The sequence below is a fragment of the Coturnix japonica genome, chromosome 2 (genome assembly GCF_054131305.1).
Source record: "Coturnix japonica strain WE chromosome 2, WE-NBRP24, whole genome shotgun sequence".
Taxonomy (NCBI): Eukaryota; Metazoa; Chordata; class Aves; order Galliformes; family Phasianidae; genus Coturnix; species Coturnix japonica.
The window spans coordinates 16152247-16177999 of record NC_140664.1 but is presented as its reverse complement, the minus strand read 5'-3'; the positions used below and the strand labels follow the sequence as shown (position 1 = coordinate 16177999).

The 25753-nt window shown below is 38.0% G+C and overlaps 1 protein-coding gene across 2 annotated transcripts in view; it reads right to left on the bottom strand.

Annotated features, from left to right (window-relative positions):
* Positions 1 to 3165: 3165 nt before the first annotated feature.
* The window catches only part of RSPO2 (R-spondin 2), a 92728-nt gene continuing 70140 nt past the window's right edge, over positions 3166 to 25753 (bottom strand). For both annotated transcript variants that reach the window (XM_015856160.3, XM_032442879.2), the window contains exon 5: positions 3166 to 5753. In XM_015856160.3, coding sequence (XP_015711646.1) covers positions 5644 to 5753 — 110 coding nt within the window. In that variant the 3' untranslated portion in view covers positions 3166 to 5643. The remainder of the gene's footprint in view (positions 5754 to 25753) is intronic.

Genomic DNA, 25753 nt, shown 5'->3' with positions numbered 1-25753 from the left:
ACTCCTATACTCCTCCCAAGAAGACAGGCCCTTTTTCTACACTTCATAGACCTTCTCTTTGATCTTATCCATGAGCTCCTTGCTCATCCACATGGGTGTACTGCCTCCTTTCCCCAGTTTTCTACTCTTAGGGATGCACTGATCCTGAGCTTGGAAGAAGTGCTGTTTAAATGTTGCCCAGCTCTCATGAGCCCCCTTACCTTCTAGCACATCAGCCCATGACATATCTCCAAGTAGGCCCTGGAAACAGTTGAAGTTGGTTCTCCAAAGCTCCAAGGTAGCAATCCTACATTTTTGCCTTACTTCTTCCACTCAAGTTGTTGAACTCCACCATCTTGTGTCCCCCTATAATCAGCTCCAGAAAGGATGCACCTTGAATGCTGTGTTCAGTTTGGGCCCATTACTACAAGAAAGACATCAAAGCCCTGAAGTGTGTCCAGAGAAGGGCAGTGAAGTAAGTGGTCTGGAGCACAACTCCTGTGGGGATTGGCTGAGGGATCTGGGATTGTTCAGTCTTGAGAAGAGGCTTGGGGAGACCTTATCGCTCTCTACAGCTACCTGAAAGGAGGTTGTGATGAGGTCAACATCTTTTCCCAGGTAACAGTGATAGGATGAGAGGTAACGGCCTTAAGGGAGGTTCAGGATGGATGTTAGGAAACATTTCTTCTCAGAAAGAGCTGTAATGTATTGGAACAGGCTGCACTGACCAGGTGGTGGGAAGGTTTTCAAGAAGAGGATAGATGTCAGGAACATGATTTAGTTGGCACGGTGGGGATGGGCTGATGGTTGGACTAGATGATCTTAGATGTTTTTTTCCAACCTTAATGATTCTATGATTCCTGTAAAGCCCCCTTAAAGTTCAGTCGGAAATCTACAATATTTGCAAGCCAAGATATATACTCCAAGTGCCACTGTTTGGGTAATCGCTTTTCTCTCTTGAGGTTAATTTCTATTTTGAGAAGTGACTGGAGAAAAACAAATCAGTGTTTAGTCATTTGTGGTCTATAAGCTCTTAGTTACGTTTGTTTTTTTGTTTTTTTTGGGTTTTTTTTATTATTTCTCAGTTAACATGAACAAGATTACATGAGTGTCACTAAAGAAATGACTTGAAAACAGGGAGACAGGGCAGCAATTTCTCAGCAGGCATAATCACAGAAAGGCTACCTATCAGTTTAGGTAAGGATCCAGCTTCTCTGGAGTTCATTAGACATGAATAGTCCTGCTTTGCATAAAAAAAAAAAAGAAAACAATGAAAATAATTTTAAAAATCTGTTGGAGCCTTGGAAAGTTACACAGTGAGCTAAAGGCATCGTGTGTGTCAGGTTGCTCTAACACTTCCTAAATTTAATATTGTTTCCTCTCTCCTGGACAGAGGATTTCATGAAAGAAATGATGCCAAGCTCAGTGTTTTCAGTAGAGCTGAACAAAATACTGATATTTGTTTGTAGGTTACATGTTCCGAAGGGTACATTTTGTTCTTTTTGGTGTCTGTCCAAAATAACATCAGTGTACTGGAATTCATGCTGGCTTACACCATCATAAGTGGAAGTGGACTAGTGTCAAGAGACAAGTACATCTTGTTGGTGAAGGGAAAGAGATGTGCTTTTGAATTCAAAAGGCTGTTTTACCTTCAGTTAAGCAGTAGTCATTACTAGCCTCATCCATTTAAAAAAGTATGATATTTGTGCAGGTCATACCCAGCCAATTTTATTCTATATTCTATTTCAGTAATATAGAAAAGTTGAAGCAAAGAAAGAAAAGCTGATTTGGGTTATTTTTTGCAAAAGTCTTCTCAATTTAGAAACTTTCAATCTAGCATTTATCTTTACCTATTTATTTATCTATTTAGTTTTGAATTTTCATAGACATCTTTATGTTAAGCACTCAGTGTCAGAGAGCAATTTTCCATTACCGGCATTTGTAGCATGGAAGGTTTGTATTACCATAATGTGGAGCACAATTTTTCTTTTTCTTTTCCTCAGTAATAAGAAAAGAGAAATGTAGCAATAATCTCTCACTAGCAAGAACAGCTGAGATGTATTAAAAACCATTCAGCCACAAAATAATTACTTTAACCTTGCACCTGTTTTTCTGTAGATTTTTTGTTGTTTTATTTAAGCAGAAACATACTAGGAGGCCAGGAGAAGGCTCGGCATACTAAGGATACAGTGGTCCTTAAAGGAGAGATAGGCTGTACCATTGTCTCTTCTGAGAAAGGTGAGTACAATATAAGAGAATATATGCTTAGGAAAAATGACTTATTGCACATAATTGTAATGCAATGCTTTTTAAAACCAATGGATATATAATGAAAGTTCTTAATCTTACTAACTTGAATCTTAGTTTTAAGCAAATTTCCAGTAGCCGATGGTTAAACTTTGGGCACAAAAACAGTGTGAAGACAGATGCTCCACTGCTCCAATTCCTGCCAGTATTTTAAACAAATGTCAAGATTCAACAGGTACTGACAGCTTTGTAAAGAAAAAGCTGTTATCTGTGAGTATGTGAAAAAAAAGAGCTGGAGGGAAATCTAGATGCAGTCTTCAGTTACCTGGGCTTATAGAGGAGACTTAAACCAATGCCTCTCAGTAGAAAGTCAAGTGGGAACAGACGAAAATTGCAATGACAAAATTCTTATTGGACAAATGAGAAAAAAAATCCCAGTGAAAGTGGTCAAATACTGCAATGGGAAATAGAGAGACTATTAAATCCTTAGTCCTGTTACAAGTGGGGATTGGGACTAGGTGGTCTCTTGAGGTCCTTTCCAACTTCAGGAGAAATATGATCTCCTGAAACACAGAATGTTATGAACTGTTTGATAGGACCTACTGTGCAAAAGGGAATTGAAACAGTTGTCTAGGACAAAGAAGAAACTACATATGAGGGCACTTGTTTCTTAGGGATGAGTTTCTTGTGTCTGTATTCTCGAGAAAATCTCAATATGAAGATGACTAGGAAGTAGATACACATCATTGTGTATCTAATGCACAATGCCTGTATCCTTTTCAAACATGTTGTAAGTATCAACAAAATGATAACTGGACAATCCTCAAAATTTCCTGTACAGTGGGAGAAAACCTGGACCCACACACCTCCTCCAATTCATCTGTGCGCATGCTGTCCTAAAAAGGAATACTCTCAGTGAATTAAAAAGGACCAAAGATATTTTAGTCAGAAGCTTGTGACAACATTTTATTGCATTTTGTAGCATTCTTTCTATGACATGCCTAATACAACATCTGTAACTGCTACTAGAAGGATGGTACGAGGGTATTCACTGCACTTACAGCCAGATTTGATTACAGGTAAGCAAACAGGCAGCTACAGCTTATATTGCCCTTTTATTTTTATTTTTTTTTTCCTTATTATTTTAAAGTGAGCATTTAAAGTCTGAAATAGCAGTCCAGGTCAGAAAATCCTTACTGTCCTTATCATTATTATGTTCTAGATAAATATGGTCATATTCTAAATGAAAGGTGGAAACCTCATGGTTAAGTGGAAGTCCACAAGTAGTTTCATGGAATGTTCTTATTTGTCTAAATGCTGCACTTCTTTGTTTGTCTTTTTTTTAGCAACACTTCTCCTAGCTAATTATGAATATGCTTGTACTTATAGATGCTTTGCTTCCTAGTTTACTTATGAAGCATATAACCCATAAAACTAAAACTAAGATTTGGGGGATTTTTCTAAAAATATATTCTTAGGACTCTGGGGTCTGTTTTGCCTTTTCCTTGGTTGGAGAACATCGGGACTCCATGTGCCTATTAACACAAGTACGATTTAAACCAGGTCATACGGAAGCTTTATTGACTAATATCACAGTGAAAGAACATTTAAGCAGCCTTCTTTCTCTCCCAGTTCTCTTCAAGTGATTGCAGACAACCCACTTACAAACTCTTTCAGGATAGCAAAAAGAGATGAGGAAAACCATTCAAATACTAACTAAGCTAAGTGTCTACACTTGGAAAGTGAGCTCCAGATAATCGTTTTTGTGTTAATAAAGCCATTTGGACTCCTCAAGCTAATTGCTACAGTGGACAATATGGAGAGAGGGCTTTTGGTGAAGCCTAGTGGAGCTAGTATTATCCTAGCTCAGAAGTGAGTATAGCAGAGGTTGGAGACGTTCAGAATCCTAGATTTAGGGAAGATCCATTTGTTAGAATTAACGTCTTAGCCAGACCTGTCAAAATTTAAGTATAAATAAATTTTAACAAACCTACCCTTGAGCAGGTAGTGATGCAAGTTTTAGTCCTAGAACTGTGACATCTATAAGTGACAGCGTAAGTGGCAGGCATTTTAGCTGTGGGCTTTTCCAAGAAGATATTCAAAGCTCTCCTGGAATAAAAGCCTGATAATGCAAGAATACCAAATTACACATCCTTAGCTATTTTAGCTACTTAAAAAGACACCTTCCCCAGCCCAGATGCAGGTTAAATTTGCTAAACTTCAACAAGTAACTGGCAATACTGGGAAACTGACTGGTGCTCGCCTTACTGTGGAATAACTGATTACAGACAGATTTCTCCCTGTTCAGGTATTCAGATGCTGTATCTGACTGGATCAGGACTAACAGAAATAAAACATTGTGCATTACATTTGAAAAACTACATATACAATCTTAGATACCAAGAACTTTCTGTAGAATTTCTTTCCTGACACTCAAAACATCTATCATCATGCCTCATATTTAAAAGTTACCCTACTTCTTCTGAGACAAAATACACTAGGGCTGAGATAGGAGTAAAGAAGAGCAGAAAAGAATTGCATTATACCAGTCTGGCAAGTATACTTCAGAGCTGACACTCCATTGTGAGGGTCAGTACAAGGTAGTCTAGCATCTGAATGTGCTTTACAAAAAAGGATAAAGATCCAATTTGTAACTATTGAGAAATATGAAAAGATCCTTAAAACATAGTCAAAAGTAAACATTTACTGGATTACCTTAAAGTATATTACTAGAACCAACAGGACATAACTTTAAACATGTGTAAAGTATTATACATAAAAATGCATAGATGTACAGTAAATATGTTCATTTATATGTAGACAGAGTAATATGTACACATAAAGTCTGTTACACATCTGTAACTAAGCAGTGATTCTTGTGGCATATTGTCATAAAGCAGTTTCATTATACTCGTACAACAGTTTCAATGCAGTAGGAGTTGAGAACAATGCATGTTAATGCTAAGTATGAGTCATATCCATTTAGTCTTGAAATGTACAAATATAGGAGACAAAGGCCATAAATGCAATAGTACCTACACCTCCAAGACTTCCTTTATTTTTATTTAAATATGCACAAGTCCGCCTAATGGTGATGCGTAGCTTTCTTTCCTGCTTCCATTCAGTGTCAACACGTTGACTAAACACTCAGTACAAAATCTTTGAGACACTTCAGCACCACTTCCACTGATTCAACTCAGTGTGCTCCTGACCTTGAAGTCTTCAGATCAAAAATAAGAGGAAAAAAATAAAATAAAAATATATAAATAAAAACAAACAAGCTTGTGGGCTTCTTTTCACAAGTTATTTGCCACCAATACTGTTAAAGCAGCTGAATTGTAGTGCATCCATTGGCAGGAGCATATAGCAGCTTTTGTGCACTTTGCAAAAATATATTAAAAAAAATAAATCAAGTCTTTACTGGCTTGTTTTATCTGTAGCTAAAAAGATGCTGTGCTGCTTCTGAGCCCTCTCCATCAAATTCTTTTTCTTCTTTTTCTTCTCCTTTGTTTTCGTTGCTCTTCTTCCTAAGAAGAAAAAAGAAAACCAAAAAGAGAAAAAATATCACTGAGTCAATGAAGCAAAAAATACAAAGGTAGTATTAGAATGCAGCCAAAAACCTCATTGGCACAGGAATTACCAATGGGGACTGCAAATATAAAGTTTAGTTAATGCGCTCGGATCATTAGTGAAAACAGAACCTTTTGATATGGTACAAGAGGAAGCAAGATCCTGGACTGTCAGCACTTTCCACACACACAGTTTGTTGGTATGAGTAACAGTGTTTATGCAGGTCTTGGTTTAATGGGATAATTCATGCAAGCAACGTTATGCAAGTGCCTAGGGCCCAGAGCCAAACAAGTAGGTAGACTCCTAACTCACTACAAGCTGGATACATGCCTTATACACTTGCGTAAATTTGCTTGAGTGAGTAATCCTATTTAAGTCAAATCTAATATATCCCGTATTTCAATGAGAAATTAGGCGTTGCAGCCCAAGTATTTGGCTGGATGATTTGGCAGAAAGAGTGCTGCCTCTGTAAGGAACTGCTATTATTAATTATTAACAAACAGCGCCTAATTCTCACAATGCGTTACTACGCTGAAACACAAGTTTCATTACGCACTTCTAGTGACTAGAAGCTCAATGAAAAATAACCCAAATGATGAAATCAGGATCAATGCAGAAAAAAGAATTCTCAGATTCCTTAAATGAGAAAGTTATTTTCTTGTTCAGCTCTTATAATAAGTCAGTGAATTTTGATTAACTAAGTAAAGATCTCGTGGACTGGAAAAAATGTAAGACAGAATGGACCCAATTCAGAATTAATAAAATTAACTTTTATTTTGTTATATTATATTTAAATCCTATAGGCTTGAGTAGGATTTAAGATGACCGAATAGAGCTTTAAGTGAAACTGGTTGCATTTTCTCAGCAGTATGATATAAGGAAATATTTGATCAATGGATAAACAAAAATAAGGATATTAGGCTGTAGAGATGCTAACTCTAAACCTTCAGGAAAACTAAACTAAGAAGATGTTAAAACAAGATTCAAATGGCAGGCAACATGAGAATGTGAAAATGTGCTTTCCAACTACAATGACAGCACATGGCTGAATGGGCCTAATATTAAAATTATCAAAACGTATGATTCATTAAACATATAAGGATTACATATTTGTAATGTGCTGCCTAAGCTACTATTCTCTAGGAATTATTAGGACATCATCTTTCAAAACAGGATAGACATTAAGTTAATGAGAACATGAGTTCAGCCCATATGAAAATCATAAGGACCCTTGGAGTTTACTTCTGCTTCTTGTTAACGTCTGGCATTAATGCTACTATGGCATTTTGCCATTTTTAAATCTAGTTAATCCTGCACAGTTAAACCTCAGTCCAACCAATCATTAATCAAAGCCGCTTTTAAGTTAAAACTCTTTAGTAACACTGTATCTAATGACTAGGCGCACCTAATGAGGTCAGGGAGAAGGAACACTTGACACAGAGCAGCATTACAACAAGATGGTTTCCATTATACACATTTCCATACCAATTTTTCATTATGTGATTCTACTAGTGGTATATTGTGGAGCATCAAAATATATAGTTGAACACTGCATTCCTTCTTGAACTTTAAATACGTTCTAATTATTTTAACCTGAATCTTGGAAATTATTATTAGAAGTAGCAGATGATCCTAAACAAGTGACAGTGCTGCTAGTCAGAGGGCCACCAGAATCAATTACAGCTTTACTGGAGTTTCCCTATCCAACTTGCTTAGTGATCTTCATTGAGAAGTTTCATTGTACCCATCAGCGAAGCAAATACAATTTCCAGTCAGCACCACATCTAGTTTTCTCTATGGTATCCTCCAGTGAAGCAAAATGTTCACTGTTCGTTTCAGAGAGTAACAGAATCTATTCTTTGTCCTCTGAAAACTCTGACATGCATAGGTAAAAGGACATACAACCCACTTGGTGTGCATCTCTAAGCCTTACAGAGTAGTTTGTGTAACACAAGTACCAAACCATATTGCTGGCATGCTCCCCATTACAGCATTCTTATACAGAAATGAACAATGGTAGATGCTAATTATTTGAGAAGCCACTGTGCAACAAACACATTCTCATGTTCCTGATGCCCTGCAGTAGCAATCCCAGTGCCTGTGGAGAGCCTCCAGAAGAGCGAGCCACCCCTCTGGTATGAATGATGAAGCTGCCACTACAAACTGCTGAAACCTACACGGCCCAGGCCTGTTAGAAAGGGAAAACTCAACAGTCCCCCTCTGCATGTGCTGAGAAGCACTAGGTCCTCACACCAGACTCTGACGCAGCCCCTTCTTCAGCCTAGCGTTTTTTTCCTGGCTCTCCTCCATCAATAGCCGTTTACAGCATCACTGTGCAGACACAGTGCAACAGTATCTGACAGAGCATTCCTGATCCTCACAGCCTGATCCTTATCAGCAAGAGCCATGGGGAGCGGATCGCTGAGTGCAGCGCCTGGGGTTGCAGCCAGCAATGCTCTTCCGGTGACATTGGGTTGTCTGCAGTGATACCTCACCCACCTGTCAGCTGGCAGATAGCCACAGGCCTCATTTCTTCTCTCCAATTTATAGGCCTCCACATCAGGTCTGATCTACAATCTTCATTTTATTATTGCAGACAACGTATCCTTGAAAGTCCTTAGAGTTAACAGCAATAGGAGAAATACAAGCAATTCAACTGAAGAGCGGGATATCTGAACACAGGCTGTTCAAATTACTGTATTCCTCAACTGTTTTTTCCCTTGCATGCTAACTAGTTAGATAACTTCCTTTTCCAGCTTGAAAAGCATATTTTTAGCTCAAACTATGTAGATCACTCCAAAAGTAATGCCTCCTATTTATTTCCATAGAAACCAAAACAAAGAGGTCAATAAGGCTATTTAATAGAGCAAATTCTCAGCTACCAAGCATCATTTTTCAACATAGTCACCACCAATTGCTCTGCATTCTTGTCAGCAGTGGACAAGAGTCTGCATGCTGCATTCAGAACAATCTGCACCCCTGGATGTGACCCAACCACCCAGCACCTCACTGCTGACACCCACTGTTTGGTCTCCAGAAATGTTCAGTAAGCACCAACAAATGTCAGTGAGTCCAATTTTTTTCTGCATGAAGAAATTCAGTGACACACACCTTTGTTTCAACCACAATTCTGTGTCAGACGCCATTTTGTCAGTGTGCCATCTGTCACACAGCAACATCTAACGGTTTACTGGCAGGAAAGTTCAACCTCTACCGCTGTACCACCAACATCCACCCAAGGGTGGATTGTGAGCCAACATAAGAAAATATCAGAACAGCCCTCACACCTAAAAAGGGGCTCCTCAACTTCCACTATCTGAGACAGCTTGGAACATAATTGTTAGAAATGTGTTTAACACTGTACAGTTGGTATGTACACTGAAATATGTACAGGGCATAGGAAAGAGCCAAAACACACCTACATTTGGTATTTGGTTATTTAGCAAACAAAACCCTTCATAAGCTTACCTTCTACCCACAAGTTCCACACAGAAGAAACACTGGCAAAGCTAAGCCACCCTTTATTGCAATATTATACAATTTGGTTTTGCTATTTGCTTTATTAATTACCAATGAATAAGTCATCATTTTATACTAAATACATTGTTGCAGTCATTGGTCTCTTTACAATGTTATTCGTGAAACTTCTGTTTGGACTACATGCTTATGGTAGGAGGACAGTCAGCTAATTGTTAGCTAATAACATGTTACAATTTCTAGCAGTATAATGACATATAGATTAAGGTACGTAAACACACAGGTAGTATTGCAATTCCAACATCCATTCCTCAAAATAGTTATTTATGCTAATATACACAGATATTGTCTATACACCAAAGAGCTATAAATAACTGCTACTCTGTGGGTGATTCTTCCTTTTTGTTGCTGTTGCTATTTATCACACTACAACCATTGCTCCCACAGCAGCTGCATGCTGCTCTGTTAATTAGAAACTCAGTTTCCTGGTTTGTCTCAGGCAGTTTCAAAGGAATTTGGAAACATTGCATACTCCTTCTGGATGGACTCGCATCATTTGGTTCAGGGGGAGCCTTCATCAACTCCTGTCAACTGCAAAGACAGCTTTCCACTTACAGAATCTTCAGGGCAGATTCCATGCCTGACAACAGCCACACTTCTCAAGACCCCTGGCTTAGTTCAGTGGCCAATTTATCCTTCATTTGCAGTATAAATACTATTGTAAGTATAGCTCTTCTGGTGAGACCCATCCATTTTCAGTTTTAGCAGATGGAGAAAACAGTTTACATCCACAGGAGGGCAGTAAGGATTTAAATTTAAAACATTTAAGAAAAGAAAAAGAAGCAGCTATCTGCATATTTACATCACACTGTAATTCCCTCACAACTTTTCAGTGTTCTTGTATTAAAAATATTAATTATTTTACAGAGATCAAAGTGCATAATACTCCTTTATTTAAAATATTTTTCTCTTCCACTGATGAGTACTGAATAACACCATTGAACATTGCATGCCTTCTTCCCTTTCCAGTATTTTCATGTGCAGAATTTCTGCTGCTAGATATAAAAGCACAGTGATGTTCTGGGATAAAAATGAACTTCAATAAATACATTATTTGATCTTTTCTTCCATTCCATTTGTCCTTTTATGTTGTATACTTGTAAATCACACTCCTACAGATGTAGTTCTACTTCAGATCCTGTATGTGGCAGCATCTCCTCTGCAGGGTAAGCAAGGGAAGGAAGTTCTGAGACCCAATTGGGATCGCTGCAGGAGAGTAGACACTGCATGAACTAACGGCAACAGCAGAAGGATGGATGACTAGTACTAGCCAAATCACATCAAGAGAAAAAAGAAGATGCAAGATGCAAAAAGCCCTGTCTCACATGACAGAAGGAAAGCTTCTATGCCTAATCATTTCCTCTTCATTTACAGTAAAGATCAAACTGTGCAGAAGCAGTGACTGCAAAAACAAACAAACAAACAAAAAACAACAAACAAACCCACTCAAATAATCAAAAGATTCCATGCAGAAATGATCCTCAAAAGGCAGTTTATCTCCTGGTCCTTTCAATTGGATGAAAAATAGTGGATACAGAAACTGCCAGAGAAATACATACATTGTTAAGAAATTTTATAAACATATATGCAGTGAAAGGAAAAAAAACAACAAAACAAAACAAAAACAAAAACCCATTACTGCTAAGTCAAGCTTAAAGCTAAACCATGCAGCTTACCAACTAACTCCGACACATCTTCCACACTGGAAGATAAAACAGTGAGGTTTAATAGCATAGCAGACCACAAATCATTGGCATCACTACCAACATCACCTGCTATGGAGTTCATGACATAAAAATTTAGTTTGCAGTTATTTTTAATGTCATCAAATTTAGGCTTTAATTATCTATGCTCAGTGTGTGCTTCAGAAACAACATAATTTGGGGGAATCAGTCAACATAAAACAGCCATTTGGGGTAGGCAGCAAAAGACACAGATTTGGATGGACACTGAAAAAAAAGGAGATGGATTAAGGACACAGGACAGAAAGGGCCAAGTGTCAGCAGCCAATGCCTGTTATTCTTGGGTGAATTTCTGCTCTCATTTGAAGTCTTCCACACACATATTTGCCTCAGAAAGCAACAGAAATGATATTTTGAAAAAACATTTTCATCAGCTGTCCACACCATCACTTCTCATCCCAAAATATCAGATATTATAAAGGAGGGTTAATATTTGCAAAGCACTTAATTATGATAACAGTGGACACCTCAGAAAAGCCATTAATAATGTGATGTTCTTTATTCATTTACAAGAGTTGAATAATGTTACACAAACTAGGCCTACAAAAAGTATAGAATTTACACACCACAACCTATTAAGAGTCCAGTGGATTTTTCCTCAACTGTAGGGCAAACTGACTGAGAGAGGAACTCCGGCTTTGCTGACAAGCAGTCCATTCTCCAAGTGCAGTTTTACAACATGTACGGTAGGTGGCAGTGACATTAACTGAAAACAGGCTTCCACTTCCATCATTTCAAAGAAGTACTTTACAGAAGTACCATTTACTCTGTCTAGAGAAACAACTGATTCTATTAATTAAACAATACAAAACTTAGGATTTCACACTTACAGACTCAGGAGGAAAGCAAAAAGAAGCAGAGTGGGAAGAGAAAAACTTGAAAACACAAGGTGACATGGAAATCATAGAAAACTGCCAGAACTGAGTAGTACAGATGATTTAATGCTGAATCAGATCATCCTTTCACAGTCATGTGAAAACAGGTGGGTCTCCAGTGAACTCTAAATGTTTACCTAATGTGGATTTGTCTCTGAATCCAAATGATGTGGACACTGGTGGCATAGAGGTGACTCACTAGTATTCTCTCAGTCAGTTATATGTCAGATCAGATGCTTTGCAAGCAGAGCCAAGCAAAATGTTTCCTTTGGAGGGTTTGTGGTTTTGTTTTCTTTTCTTCCCTTGGCAGTTCAATATAAAGCAAATTTCAAAATAATAAAAAATATTTATACAATATTAAGAACATGCATACACATTTAGATATACTCTATCTATATAGGCAACAGTAACAGTTAAGGAATAGTTGTCTCTGTTGCCACTTTCCTCTGCCCCTTCCAAGGAGGGGCATAAGAGACAGCATAGGCCAGGGACTGTTCATGTAGAGTTATGTTCCTAGTGTGAGAACTCTGAGCAGAGCAACACAGATGTGGGCCAACCTTTGCCTGTTGACTTTGGTGACACAGCAACCCCCAGAACATTTAATTAATTGCTACAGACCGAGTCACTAATATCAGTCATGGCCAGTCCGGATTTAAGAGATGTACTGAGATACATGGCTTCATCCCTAAATGTATTAAGGTAGCTCTATTGCCAGCCTAAACATTGGCACTTTCTCACAACAGCCTATGAGGGCTCCTGGATTTATTACACATCTGTAACCCCACTAAGTCTCATAGCATGCCAGGCTGGTTGATTTTGTAACCAGTTATTTCGGTATCATACAGCTGCTCAGGAGTTCTTCACTACCAGAAGCTTGAAAAAAGGGTCCTTTATACTTAAATCTTGTTTCTTAATAGTCGCACTGTGGGTTCACACAGCTACTGAAAGAGAATATGTAAATAGTACTACATTTTTGGTTCATTTATTGAGATTACAATATTATGCAATGGCTTCTCCTGTTGTCTGACAGACCAGGCCCAGAACACAAAAGTAAGAACTTGTATGGCCATTGGATATTTGCACTCATTTATTCTGTTTTGTGAAGAAGCACCACAATGCCTATTTTTGCTTTCAAGCATCATGAGCCCATGGCTTTGCTGTACCCCGGCATGTTGGTGTTTTTGGCACACAGTGCCTGCAGAGGCCACCTCAAAGTCTGGCAATTAAATTTCTAGAAACATTCAGCATGGATTTAAAGCTACTAATACAGTTTTCCTCAACCCCTCTCCTGGACTTTTTCTGAATGTTTGATCAGTGAATGGTTCAAGTGTTTGCATAATTCTTGCCAAAGGATAAACTTTGCTACCCCACTACCCACCACAACAAAAACAGCAACAGCAGCAACCCCTTTGAACTGTCCCTGCCTTGCTGAGAAGTACCATTAGAATACTTTTTTTTTACCAAATTGGAAATTGACGCTCGAACACGAGCTGGCTGAGGACAGCTAGAAATATCACCAAATCAGGGAATGCCTCCAGTCTGGATCTGGAGGAGACAGTATCCACCACTCCCAGCAGCTATTCATCCATCACTAGAATTCACACTCAATTTGAAATGTTCCCATAAAACTGCAGTGGACTCCTGTTAGAAAACAGTTTAATGTGCAGCTCCTGCAGGTATGCATTCCTAGGTCTGTACTTGTTTGATCGACTTGTATGACATTGCATTTCGCCAATTACAGAGCAAAGAAAGGATTTTTCCTAGAGCATTGCTTACCATTATACTCGCATTTCTTCTTTATTAAATTTTTTATACAACTGACTGAAACAAATAGCGCTTACAGAAGCATATTAAGGCCATCACCACTCTTTCTCCTTGCAATTCTGCCAGCACTTAGTTTAATTTTATTGTCGTAAAGATAAGAAAACTACATAGATCTGTGATCATCCCAAGTTTGAACAAAATCATTCCAAGTACAGTAGTTATTTCCACCCGGGACTTCTGTGATGCTTTTGCTAGCTTCATTTCTACAAATGCAAATATTAAGCCAAAAGGAGATCAATTGATTTTACAGAAACTTTCCACAGGCTGAGTCCTCACATGGAAAAATTTTACCTTGAAATGAATTCTGTTTTCATAAAGTTATCTGCTGATGTTATGATAAAAACAGAACAGTCCATTGGGCTGGACTTAACTGTAAGCATCTTAGAACCTCTAATGAACTTTAGCTCAGAAGCTTCAAATAATTGACAATAACATGCCCTTTCAGTGAAGTGCCACAGAACCTGAAATTCTTTTTCTCCATAAAAGCTTATCGTGGAATCCCTTGAGTTGAGACCCTTAAAGGCCATCAAGACCAACTGCCCTGCAATGAACAGGGATTTATTTAAAAAAAAAATAAAAATCTTCCTTATATCTAATCTAAGTCTTTCCTCTTTTAGTTTGAAATCATTTCCACTTGTCCTACCACAACAGGCTCTGCTAGAGCCTGTCACCTTCTTTCATATAGCCCCCCTTTAGATACCAAGCTCTCTTTAGAACTTATGTTCTATGTATAGAGCCATATGCAGCCTGAATAGACTGTATTTACAGAATGAAATCAGCACTGCTGAGGCTGCATGGAACTTTTCCTACCTACAGCTGAAGCAGAGTACACTTTTGCCCCAGCTGTACCTCAGTGCCACCTCCTGGCAACGATGACTCACAGCTTTGTATGCAGACTTCACTAGGAACTGCTAATCCACACAGGTACAAAACAGGGCCTGCAGGACTGCTCAAATCATCTCCCTGCATGCTTCAGGCCTGCCCAGGAGTGCTTCTGGTCCCTCCCCAGCACAAGTGTATGGCCAGGAACGCCTACAAAAAGTCAGTGCTCCATTCAGATATAGAGAAAACAAAACTGGACATTGCTTCACTCTGAAAACAGCCTTAACCGAGGTCAGCCCTTGACAATAAATTTATCCATATGCTGTTTCACAAACTGAGACTGAATAATGAGCACAAATTTCAACAGAATTTAAGTATGTAATATTTAAGGATATCTATTTACATATATATAAATATTTAGCCCTGATTTACAGAATAACACCACCAAAATACTTTTTTTCTTCCCAGAGATTACAGACAAGGAGTTGCTGGGGGAACGAACGCTCTGCTGTGAGGACAGCCTGCTGCCACAGATGCTCTCAGCACCACAGGGGGCTGTCCTCCCCCCTCACATCCACAGCAGCTGGATGCAGCCTTGGCATCACATGATAAGAAGCAGCATACTGTGGTATCTAATAATACATACGGAGTGGACAGATTAGGTTCTCTTCTTATTCTGATATACATCTGCAAGAAAGACAGAACTCTAATATCCTCCATCATTTGCAAGTCATTCAAAACTAAACTGAAAACTAGAGTGTTTTTTTCCTCCATAAAATATTTTTAAGTATATAGTCGCTGATAAAGCTGGGGGGGGGGGAAAGAAACAACAAACTGTGGATGCTTTCTTAGGAAGAAAAAGAAAAGGAATATATGAAATAAACTCAGCATGTAGCTTAAAGGCCACTTGCCATAAAAGGCTTTTCCTGACTGGAAGTTACAGATGTATGCAAAAAACAGATGTACATCAAAGACTGTTGATTAGAAGCACAGAGAGAAGTAATTATCAGTCTTTCTTTTTTTTTTTTTCTTTTTTTTTTTTCTTTTTTTTTTTTTCTTTCTTCTTCCAAAAAGAAATTCTTTATTCTAATACCAATAAAATCTTACTATGTACAGAGTGAGTCTATGGGATTAATTAACCATATGAAAATTTCAGTGTATACGCTATTCCTGTTCCACATCGTCACACTCTCAATAGACTTTTAGGGTAAACATCTGATAGATGAAGGATCTTTGTTTCAGTATTTTGTGACAGTGTTAGTTTAAAGACTGCACAAATGAAATTTATTTCAGGAATCGAAACCAAATGCCTGATGCTAACAGTTCTCTGTGGGTCAGAGGTACGAGTAGATATTCAGGCTGTCAGTAACAGAGAGCCCATCCTGACACAGAGTTCAGCTGGCACAGTAGCACAGCCATAAACCTTGCTAAACTGGTGGCCAACCACAAGGGTAACACAGGTCTGAATGCTCTCCCAAAACACCTGACACATTCCCAATCTGTGACAACTAAGTCATTCTCCTAAGGACTGCACATTCCTTCTGCTCTTCGCAGATCAAAGGATGATTAAAAAAAATAAAAATTAACTGTAAGTTTTAAGACATGGCCAACTTCAAATTAGCAGCTGTTTTTCAAGCAGCAGTTTTTGCAGTTTTGATTTTGAATGCATTTGTGCTAAGCCCCGAGACTTAAATATAAGGATCTGAACTCAGACATCTGAATACATAATTTGGTTGTGCTAATACTGCTTCAATTGTGGGAAGGAAGTACTTATTTGAACCAAGCTCAGCTAAGTGATTACCAGCTTCACACACTGAAGTAAAGTTAATCTCTACTGAACGCTAACAACTTCATCATGTTAGCAATCACCCATTTCTTGGCCAGTGCCTCCATCACAGTTTGTTCTATGTGTTAATTCAACCTGTCCTACTAGATTAATAATGGGTGACAACTGGCTCACTGTAGGGTGTGACATAATTACCATATTAGTTAAACAGCTGTTCATTTTCTCTACTGAGATAAACTACATTTTACACCGATTTCCTCCCTCTTCAATTGAGAGCAGAGAACATTTCTGAATTCTCCCTTGCTGACTTCAGGCATTCCTACCACTGCACCACCGGGGCACACAATGATGAACTTCAAGAATGCACTTGCATGGTTATTTGCACGCAATCAATTCAATTGTGAAAATTTAGTTCTAAAATACCATTAGGATTTAAAAATCAACATCTCACCATAAAGGTTATTTTTTTACAGTTAAGTCTCACTGGCACACAATTGGCTTTTTAAAGTAAAACATCTTGGAAATGTGATTTTTAGTATGCTGAAAATAATTTGACCACTTTTTGCACAGATCAATCCAAGAGAAGAAATACAAAGAAATGTTTAAGAATCATCTATGACACATGAGCAACAAAGTGATTACTCATTTCAGGAAATACATCTATTTAGGTTAAATGATCATTACATTATTCTTTGCTAACAAATACAAGTCCATTATCTTTAAACAATACATTACTTTTAAAATCTTTTGATGCAATAAATGAGACTGATCTAATATATATATATATTTTCAAATCTGTATAAATGTACAAATGAAACCATTGTGAAACAATGGTTTCCATGCCAAATGTCAAATACGAGGGATTTTTTTTTCTTATGATTTATTATGAATTACTGGAAAAAACCGTTTATCACAGAAAAACTGGCCCAACTTGAACTGTATTTGCCCTAACAGGCGCCACTGTAATGGACTGCAGATCTATGAGCAGGCCAAGAACAGAAGCTAAAACTAACACTGAACAAATGCAGTACGTTTCTAAGTGGGAAAGCAGTTTTTTTCTTTTACTAGATGGTAATAGATGGGATTGATTTTATCCATAATTGACGTAATGAAAAACTTATCTGACCCAATCCCATCCTTTTTCCAAAACATTTTGGTAAGTGATTCTACTCCAAAACTTCATCTGACAATGAAAATCTGGTCATTTTTGAAGAGCTGATTTATTTTTTCCTTACGTGCAAAAATTTTTGCTTGAGAGCACAACTGAGTTTTCAAACAACAGAACAGATTGAATAATTTTGTTCACTTAATGCTGGCCAGAAGTCTTGAAAAATGCACTGGCCCTACATTTGACAAATCCTCAAAAGCACAGGTGCACAATGTTACAGCTGGGAGAATTACAACACAAGAGCGTAATAGAAGTAATAGAAGTGGCTGCTCTGTCTCAACCAAAGATCCATCAAACCCACCATTGTAGCAGCGGCCCAAAACTAATGTGTTTGTAATGGTAAAAGAGTGTGACAAAAATAAACTATTTCTTTCCCCAAATTTTCATCATCATTCATGAGGCCTGGTATGTAAGCGGCCATATCAAGTAATTTTCTGCAGAAGAGACTGCAAACAGGATTTAGCTGGGGAACGCACTTTCTGGTAGAACACTTGGAGGTGAATGCTGTGCTGTATTTCTGCTGCTCATTTCCTTCTTTCCTGCTTTGTGATCCTCACCTTGCTAAGCTCATTAAAATCAAGCAATTATGACATTTTGTATCATTATTTTTCAGCCTTTTTTTCAGCTAATTACAGATGATCATGCCTGAATGTCAATGAAAATACATGAAACCTAGTTTTACCAAGGGAAAATCAAAAGATGTGCACTAAACCTGCAAGTCTCAAACACAAAGTATGTGGCATGAGAGACCATAAATAATAAAGATATATATTAGTCTCATCTGAGACCAATAGAGAGAGGAAGAAAGTAGAGTTATAGCTTGATACCTTGTTTGATGGCTCTCTGCATCAGGTCATATTGTGACAACACAGGACATGAACCAAATTCTTCTTCCATGCCAACCTACAGTATGATCCACTTGTATAGAGTGACACTGAAAAACTTCCAGCTTCATAATATACCTGGCCCTGCCAGCCTCAGTTGTCCCAGGATTCTGTGATCTGCTTTTCAGTTATCCTAGGTTTACAGCCACAGAAAGTATTGCATATTTTTGTTTATGGCTTCCAGTTACTTACAGATTTGAAAAGTAATCCTGAATGTTAGTTATGAAACAGAAAAGCATACAGAGATGCTAATTTTGGATAAAATGACTGAATGGTTGGCAAAGCCTTCTCTCTGTTGTAAATCTGTACATCTAAGATTCTCTCTTATAAACTGTTAACATCAGGCAGCAATCTGAAGTAAGAACTTCATGATCGGTGGAAAAGGAAACAAAATTATTCTACTTATGCTTTAATGGGGTCAGAAAGGAGAAAGACATCTGCTAATATTCTGTGCTGACGCTCACTTATTCAGCCAGCTATTGTGCTAATGCAAATGGTAACTGTTTGTTGCAGATGTGCTGTTACGTATAATTCAGTCAAATCATCAGCGCTTTTTGCATTGCAAAGCTCCACAGAAGAGATGACGGAAGGTTCAGTAAACATTTTAGAAGAGAATTTTGAGCACAGAGTCTTCCTGTCAACCTGCCACAGCCAACAAAACTGTAAACTTTTGGTTGTAAATATTATTTCGAGAAGATTAAAATGTAGGCTGACAGAAAAGAACATCCAAGTTGTTAATGGATTTCAGGCCTTAATGCTGACACTTTGAGAGCATCTTTCCAGGTTCTACAGTTACCTACAATATTTTCTATTATTATTATTGTAATAGAAAGACGGGTAGCCAGAGGAAGCATTTTCAGGATTATAAAGAATTGTGCTATTTTCTAATGTGTAAGGACAGATCATCCACAGATGTAACAATTATATTCTACCTTAAAATACATCCAATGGGCTGCAGGTATTTCCCTTCTGTTATTATATCTTGGGAATTTTTATAAATTATTGTTTTAATTTTACACAGTTCTCCATATGTTCTAAAAATGCCAACAACTTTTCTTAATATTCCAATGAGAGTTAAGACTCCCATCATTCATCTAGTCATAGACACTGCCTCTCCTCCATAGAGCAATATCTGCAGGTGAACTGAAACATCACATATTCTAAACTGTACAGCAAACAGGCACAAATAAGCATTGCATTTTTTTCTCTTATTGATGCAGAACCACATAATGAATAATAAAGCCACAGACCTAGTTCTGACAACAGCCTTATTTCAAAGACAGATAACAATACAATTGTTACTGACCATCTCTTCAAATTGTTTTGGGTTTTTTTTGCATTCAAATTATGTCTACAAACAGGTTTGTCATCAGTTCTTACTTCAAGGCTGTATATGCCCACATTACAGCATCTAATAAATATAGGATAATATCTAATGTTATATATATATATAAATATATATATATATATATCAAGTTGATATATAATATCAAGTTATCTCATGGTTAGGCTGTAGAAAGAGACCAGGAAAAGTAGGAGGAATGTTGTTAAAAAGATGTCAAAGATGGAAGAAAGAAGAAAGCTTCCAGATTAACAGGAGATTCCACAAAATTCTGAAACATGTTAGATAGACATGCTGATAGTCATTATGCACAGCTAAAGGCAGAGGGAATGGCATGTAGAATTTGAGTGGATTTATGTTGTGCTTTTTTAATCACCTTCAAATGTGGTAATTATCCATTTAATATATTATTCTTAAAAGAAATAATTACATTAATTTAAGGGAGTGCAGTAATCTAGTAGCACTACGTACATCTACTGAATTCAGCCACTCCAAAAATTCAGCTTCTGTTAAAGCTACTGCACTTTGACATACGTACCTGGAGCTCTCACTGGCAGTACACACCATGCAAACAAACTTTACAAGCACTTGCCAGCTACTCTGGCTCCATGTAAGCATCCTAAGTGCAGTATAGCTATACCAGACAATCAAAGAATAGAATAGTTTATCTCAGCACAGAGCAGACAAATTATGCAGAAGATTTGAATGGAGCTGTATTATTATGCAATAATACCAGACATTTTTTCTGAAGTGACTTTAAAAAAAATAAAAATAGACCCCTTTTCTGGGGATGAGGAGGAAGAGAGCTATGATAGGGAGCTGGGGAAAAAGGAAAAAAATAAGTAGATATTTCCCAACAAAAATGCACAGTGTGCACAGCAGCTCTGTCTCCTCTCCAAACTGTATTATTCCACTGAAACTCACTTACTGTTGTTACCATGAGATGGAGTTTTAAGGTTATTTACTTAGCCACATCTTGACATTTAGAAAAATAGCTGTATATCAAGTAACAGTTATACACAGTACAATAACAATATAATCATAAAAAATAAAACTCTATCCGTTAACCACCATTTGAATATTTTCATATGCTTCTGCAATTCCTTCTTTTAGCCATACTGGAAGCTCAGAAAAACAAAACAAAACAAAAAAACAAAAAAGAAAGGTTGTTCTTATGGCACTAATTCACTGAAAGATTCTAGAAGTTTCTTACCTAGTGAAATGTTTACTTTTTTAAGAGTAAGATAAATTAACTCATGTTGTAGCCTTTTCAGCCATAATCTAGACAAATGTTCTTGAAGACAAGGCAGTAGGTTAGGACTGAAGAGATGTGGGCTGATATCATGACTACTCAAAGACATACCATGCTATTGTTATTCCAAACTAATCACAGAATCACAGAATGACCCGGGTTGGAAGGGACCTCAAGGATCATGTAGTTCCAACCCCCCTGCCTAGCAGGGCCAACAAACATACGTCTTTACTAGATCAGATTGCCCAGGGCCCTGTCCAACCTGGTCCTCCAAGGACGGGGCATCCACAACCTCCCTGGGCAGCCTGTTCCAGGGCCTAACCACTCTCCTAGTGAAGAACTTCCCCCTAACATCCAATCTAAATCTTCCCTCTTTTAACTTAAAACCATTTCCCCGTGTCCTGCTATTGTCAGCCCTTTTGAAGAGTTTACTCCCCTCCTGGGAGTAAGTTCCCTTCAGGTACTGAAAGGCTGCAATGAGGTCACCCCGCAACCTTCTCTTCTCCAGGCTGAACAAGCCCAACTCCCTCAGCCTGTCCTCATAGGGGAGGTGCTCCAGCCCCCTGATCATCTTCGTGGCCCTCCTCTGGACTCTTTCCAAAATCTCCATGTCTTTTTTGTACTGAGGGCACCACACCTGGACACAGTACTCCAGATGGGGCCTCACAAGAGCCGAGTAGAGAGGGACAATCACCTCCCTATCCCTGCTGACCACACCTCTCCTGATGGAGCCCAGGATCCCATTTGCTTTCTGGGCTGCCAGAGCACACTGCTGGCTCATGTTGAGTCTTTTGTCCATCAGGACCCTCAGGTCTTTCTCTGCCGAGCTGCTCTCAAGGACAACTCCTCCCAGCCTGTACAGGTGCCTGGGGTTCTTCTGGCCCAAGCGCAAAACCTTGCACTTTGCTGTGTTGAACCTCATTAGGTTCACCCAAGCCCAGCTTTCCAGCCTGTCAAGGTCCCTCTGAATGGCATCCCTTCCTTCCTCTGTGTCAACTGCACCACTCAGCTTGGTGTCGTCAGCAAACTTGCTGAGGGTGCACTCAATTCCCTCATTGATGTCATTAATAAAGATGTTAAAGAGCACCGGTCCCAAGACAGACCCTTGAGGGACACCGCTCGTTACCAGCCTCCACCTGGACATAGAGCCATTGACCACCACCCTCTGTCTGCAGCCTTTCAACCAATTGCTTATCCATCTAGTTGTCCACCCATCAAATCCACTTCCCTCCAATTTGGAGATGAGGATGTGATGGGGGACCATGTCAAAGGCCTTGCTCAAACTAACACACAGTTTGCAAGTATCACAATAAATAAATCTGTCTACATCCCGTTCATTACTCCACAGCTTGATTTAGCTCTTCTAAATATATGTTTTAAAATTCTCAAAAGCAAACTTTTCACTGATGTCAAAGCAATTCCAAGAATTGCTCAAGAAAGGTTTTGTTGCTGGATTTGAACCCAATTCCTTGAGGAGTATTCAGTATACGTGACCACCAGATAGGCCACTGCTTCAAAAAAAACCCCAACTAACTAACCAAAGAAAACATGATCATAAGATGGCTTGGGTTCAAATGAACCTTAAAGCCCCAAGTCCCAACCCCTGCTGCAGGCAGAACTGCCACCCCCAGCTCAGGCTGACCAGGTCCCCATTCAGCCTGGCCTTGAACACCTCCATGGATGGGGCACCCACAGCTTCTCTGGACTGCCTGTAACAGTTTCTCATTGCCCTCTGAGCAAATAATCCCCTCCTACATGATCTACTTGTAATCTAAGAGTTTGCAGTCATGAATTTTAGTATGGAGAAATCTAAGACTGCAGAAATCCCACAGCAACCTCTGTAATACCATTACTTCAGACAAAAAAAAAAGACTAACATGAGCACCTGAGGGATTCAGAATAGCAACTAGAAGTCAATACATTTCAAAACGCATTTTGAAAGAAGCCAAGGAATCTGTTTAAACACACACACACACCTCTGAAATGATACTCTTCAAGCAGCAAATATTCAATAACAAAATTATTACTGAACTTGTGTATTTGGTGAGTTTTCAAAAGCCTGAACAAAAACTTTGTATTAAGAGAAACACCAAGAAATAAAGATCTCCTAATTTAGAAGATACTACAGGTTTGGAAACTCACGAACACCTTTATTTCTACTCACACATTAATGTTTTCATTTTATAAACAATTACAGCCTCATTCTCTGTAAAATGGAGCATTTGTTTTTGGTAATAACTTGTTATAGATATAAATGAAAAACAAGAGAGATGTCAAAACTATTTAGAAAAAAAATTAACCATGTACAAAATCTAAGTTTTCATATCTTAACAAAATGCATTAACCAAATGAAAATTAAAGCGGAATAATTAACGTTGGCTCTTGAGCTACAGTAACCCGAAAATTTTTCCAAATGTTGATGTTATGTACATGATTAAATATTAAGAAGTCTGTTATTTTTCCTTCAAAATAAAACTAGGCTACAGTAAACACAGTATGAAGCTTCAAGCAAAGGATAACCAGATCTGAGTGTTATTTTAAAACTTGGCAGGAACTTCCATTGTAGGCAAAGTACATACCCTCAGGAGTGTAAGATCACTATAAGTATATTTGAACTCCTTTTTATAGGCAAAGTATTTTTGTTAGCAAAACTGAGAAAAGAAGCTTGATTAGTATTCAGCTTCTAACAAATGTAAACAAATTTTCCCAAAATTATTGCACCAAATCATGTGGTGAGCAGCAGTAGCTTTTGTCACTTCATTTTCTGTATAACAGTTTGAACTTGAAATCTCAATACTTTCCCCTTTTTTAACTTTGTACAGCTAAACAATTGGAAAATATTGGCTCTCACCACTGGTACCACGGTGTCCCATTACTGTTCACTGGCTTTTAAAAATATGTTGCCTTTTAATTATTACTTAAAGTTTGTCCATCTCCACATTTGTATGAACCCGACGGATGTGACAGGATGACTTAAATCAACTTTGAAGACTATGCATAAGGCATTTTTAAAAGACTGCAACTTTTTACTGGCAGAATGTAAATATAACTGAAGACTGAAGTTCTTTTTATCAGTAACAAAAAAATTGCTGTGCTTCACAAAGCATTTGGAAAAGCTGACTGTTTCATCACCGGTTTTAGCACAATCTCTTTGAGGACACATGATTATACCTTTTCAATACAAATGGAAGTGCTGACAGGAACTGAGGAAGTAAATTATCAGCTATTTAGCTTGGACACAATGTACTGCGTTATCTCATTTTCAGAACCAAAATGAAAATACAAATTTCTAATCTTCTCAAATTAGCATGTCAGATTATTGCATTGAAGTGTTCCTTCATTAATAACACTTGATTTTTTGTTGCTGACTAGGTTTTGCTTAAATAAAATGAAAGCAAGCCCTTCAGAAATACACCATATCCTCAGTTCTACATGGAATCATTCTCTTCTTCACAAAACACATGCCAAGTGCTTTCATACAGAAATATATCAGAGCTTTTATGGGAATAAATAAGACATAGAAAACAATGAGAACTCCTAATGAGCACCTTTTTGGGTTACTTGTCAGGTACAAGATTCACAACCCCACTGAGTCAAACATAATGAGTTAGTCTCAATGCCACCAGTTAAGATTAAAAATCACTAGATTTTAAAGCACTAATTACTTTGCAATGCTTTTTATTTCATTTCTGGTGCTGAAACATTCAGGATGTCTGTGTTTTCAGTCTTACTCTTCCAGCTACAAAGACTAGAAAACTAACTACATTATGAAAACTTTTATTATGCAGTGGTTTCAGCAGCTGAGCTCTAAGAAATGAGGCAACTAGTGACAAAACTTGTGCACGAAAGGGAACTCTTATTAGTGACCTAATTATTATTTTATTTACTTCTCTGAATCATCTGCAACCCCAGAAAGTAATAAGGTAGAGCTTCTTTATAGCACTTACTACAAGAGTGATGCATGGCAACTTCCATGGTTCCTAGCATTCTGTTTAAAGAAGCAACCAGGCTTTCTGCAAATGTCCATGGGAGCTGAGCCTACAGATTATGGTGGATTCACTACTACAGCATACCTTTCTTTGGGCAGCTGAAGCTTTGCAATGGTGACAGTACCAGAGTTTTGCTTCAAGAAAAAGTGTCTTTCTGAAGACAGCTGTTTACTTTTTGGAAGGAGCACAAGTGTTCCATGCAGAAAATAGGCCCTTCCTTATTCTTTTGTGTAATACTGTTGAACAAAACCATTTGAAAATGTAGTTTAAGTGGTATAAAAGCTAGACAGAACAGTTCAAATGCTAGTCAATTGTCAGGATGTTTTTACCACATACTGAACAGTCCTCTGGTTCACACAATTAATTGCTTAATTAGATGAAATTTTGTTCACATAAGTAGTAACACACAGTCCTACCAATGGAACCACATCCTATTCTAATAGCCCTGAAAGAGGACAATGAACAATGTCTAAAATAATTTTCTAAAGGTTCCTTTGTAATGTATTTCTCCCAGCTCTGAAGATTACACAGTGATACATTCAGCTACAGCTGAATCCAGCAGCTCTACTTAGATTCTTATTCTACACTCATGCAGTTGAGAAAAGTGTATATTTCTATTATACCTTTATTACGGGACAACCATCCCTCTTTTAGGTACAGATTTCTCAATAAAGTGTGAAAGTCTGCAGTTATTTTCTGCCTCATACTTTAATTTTGCTACTAAGTTCTCAGATCC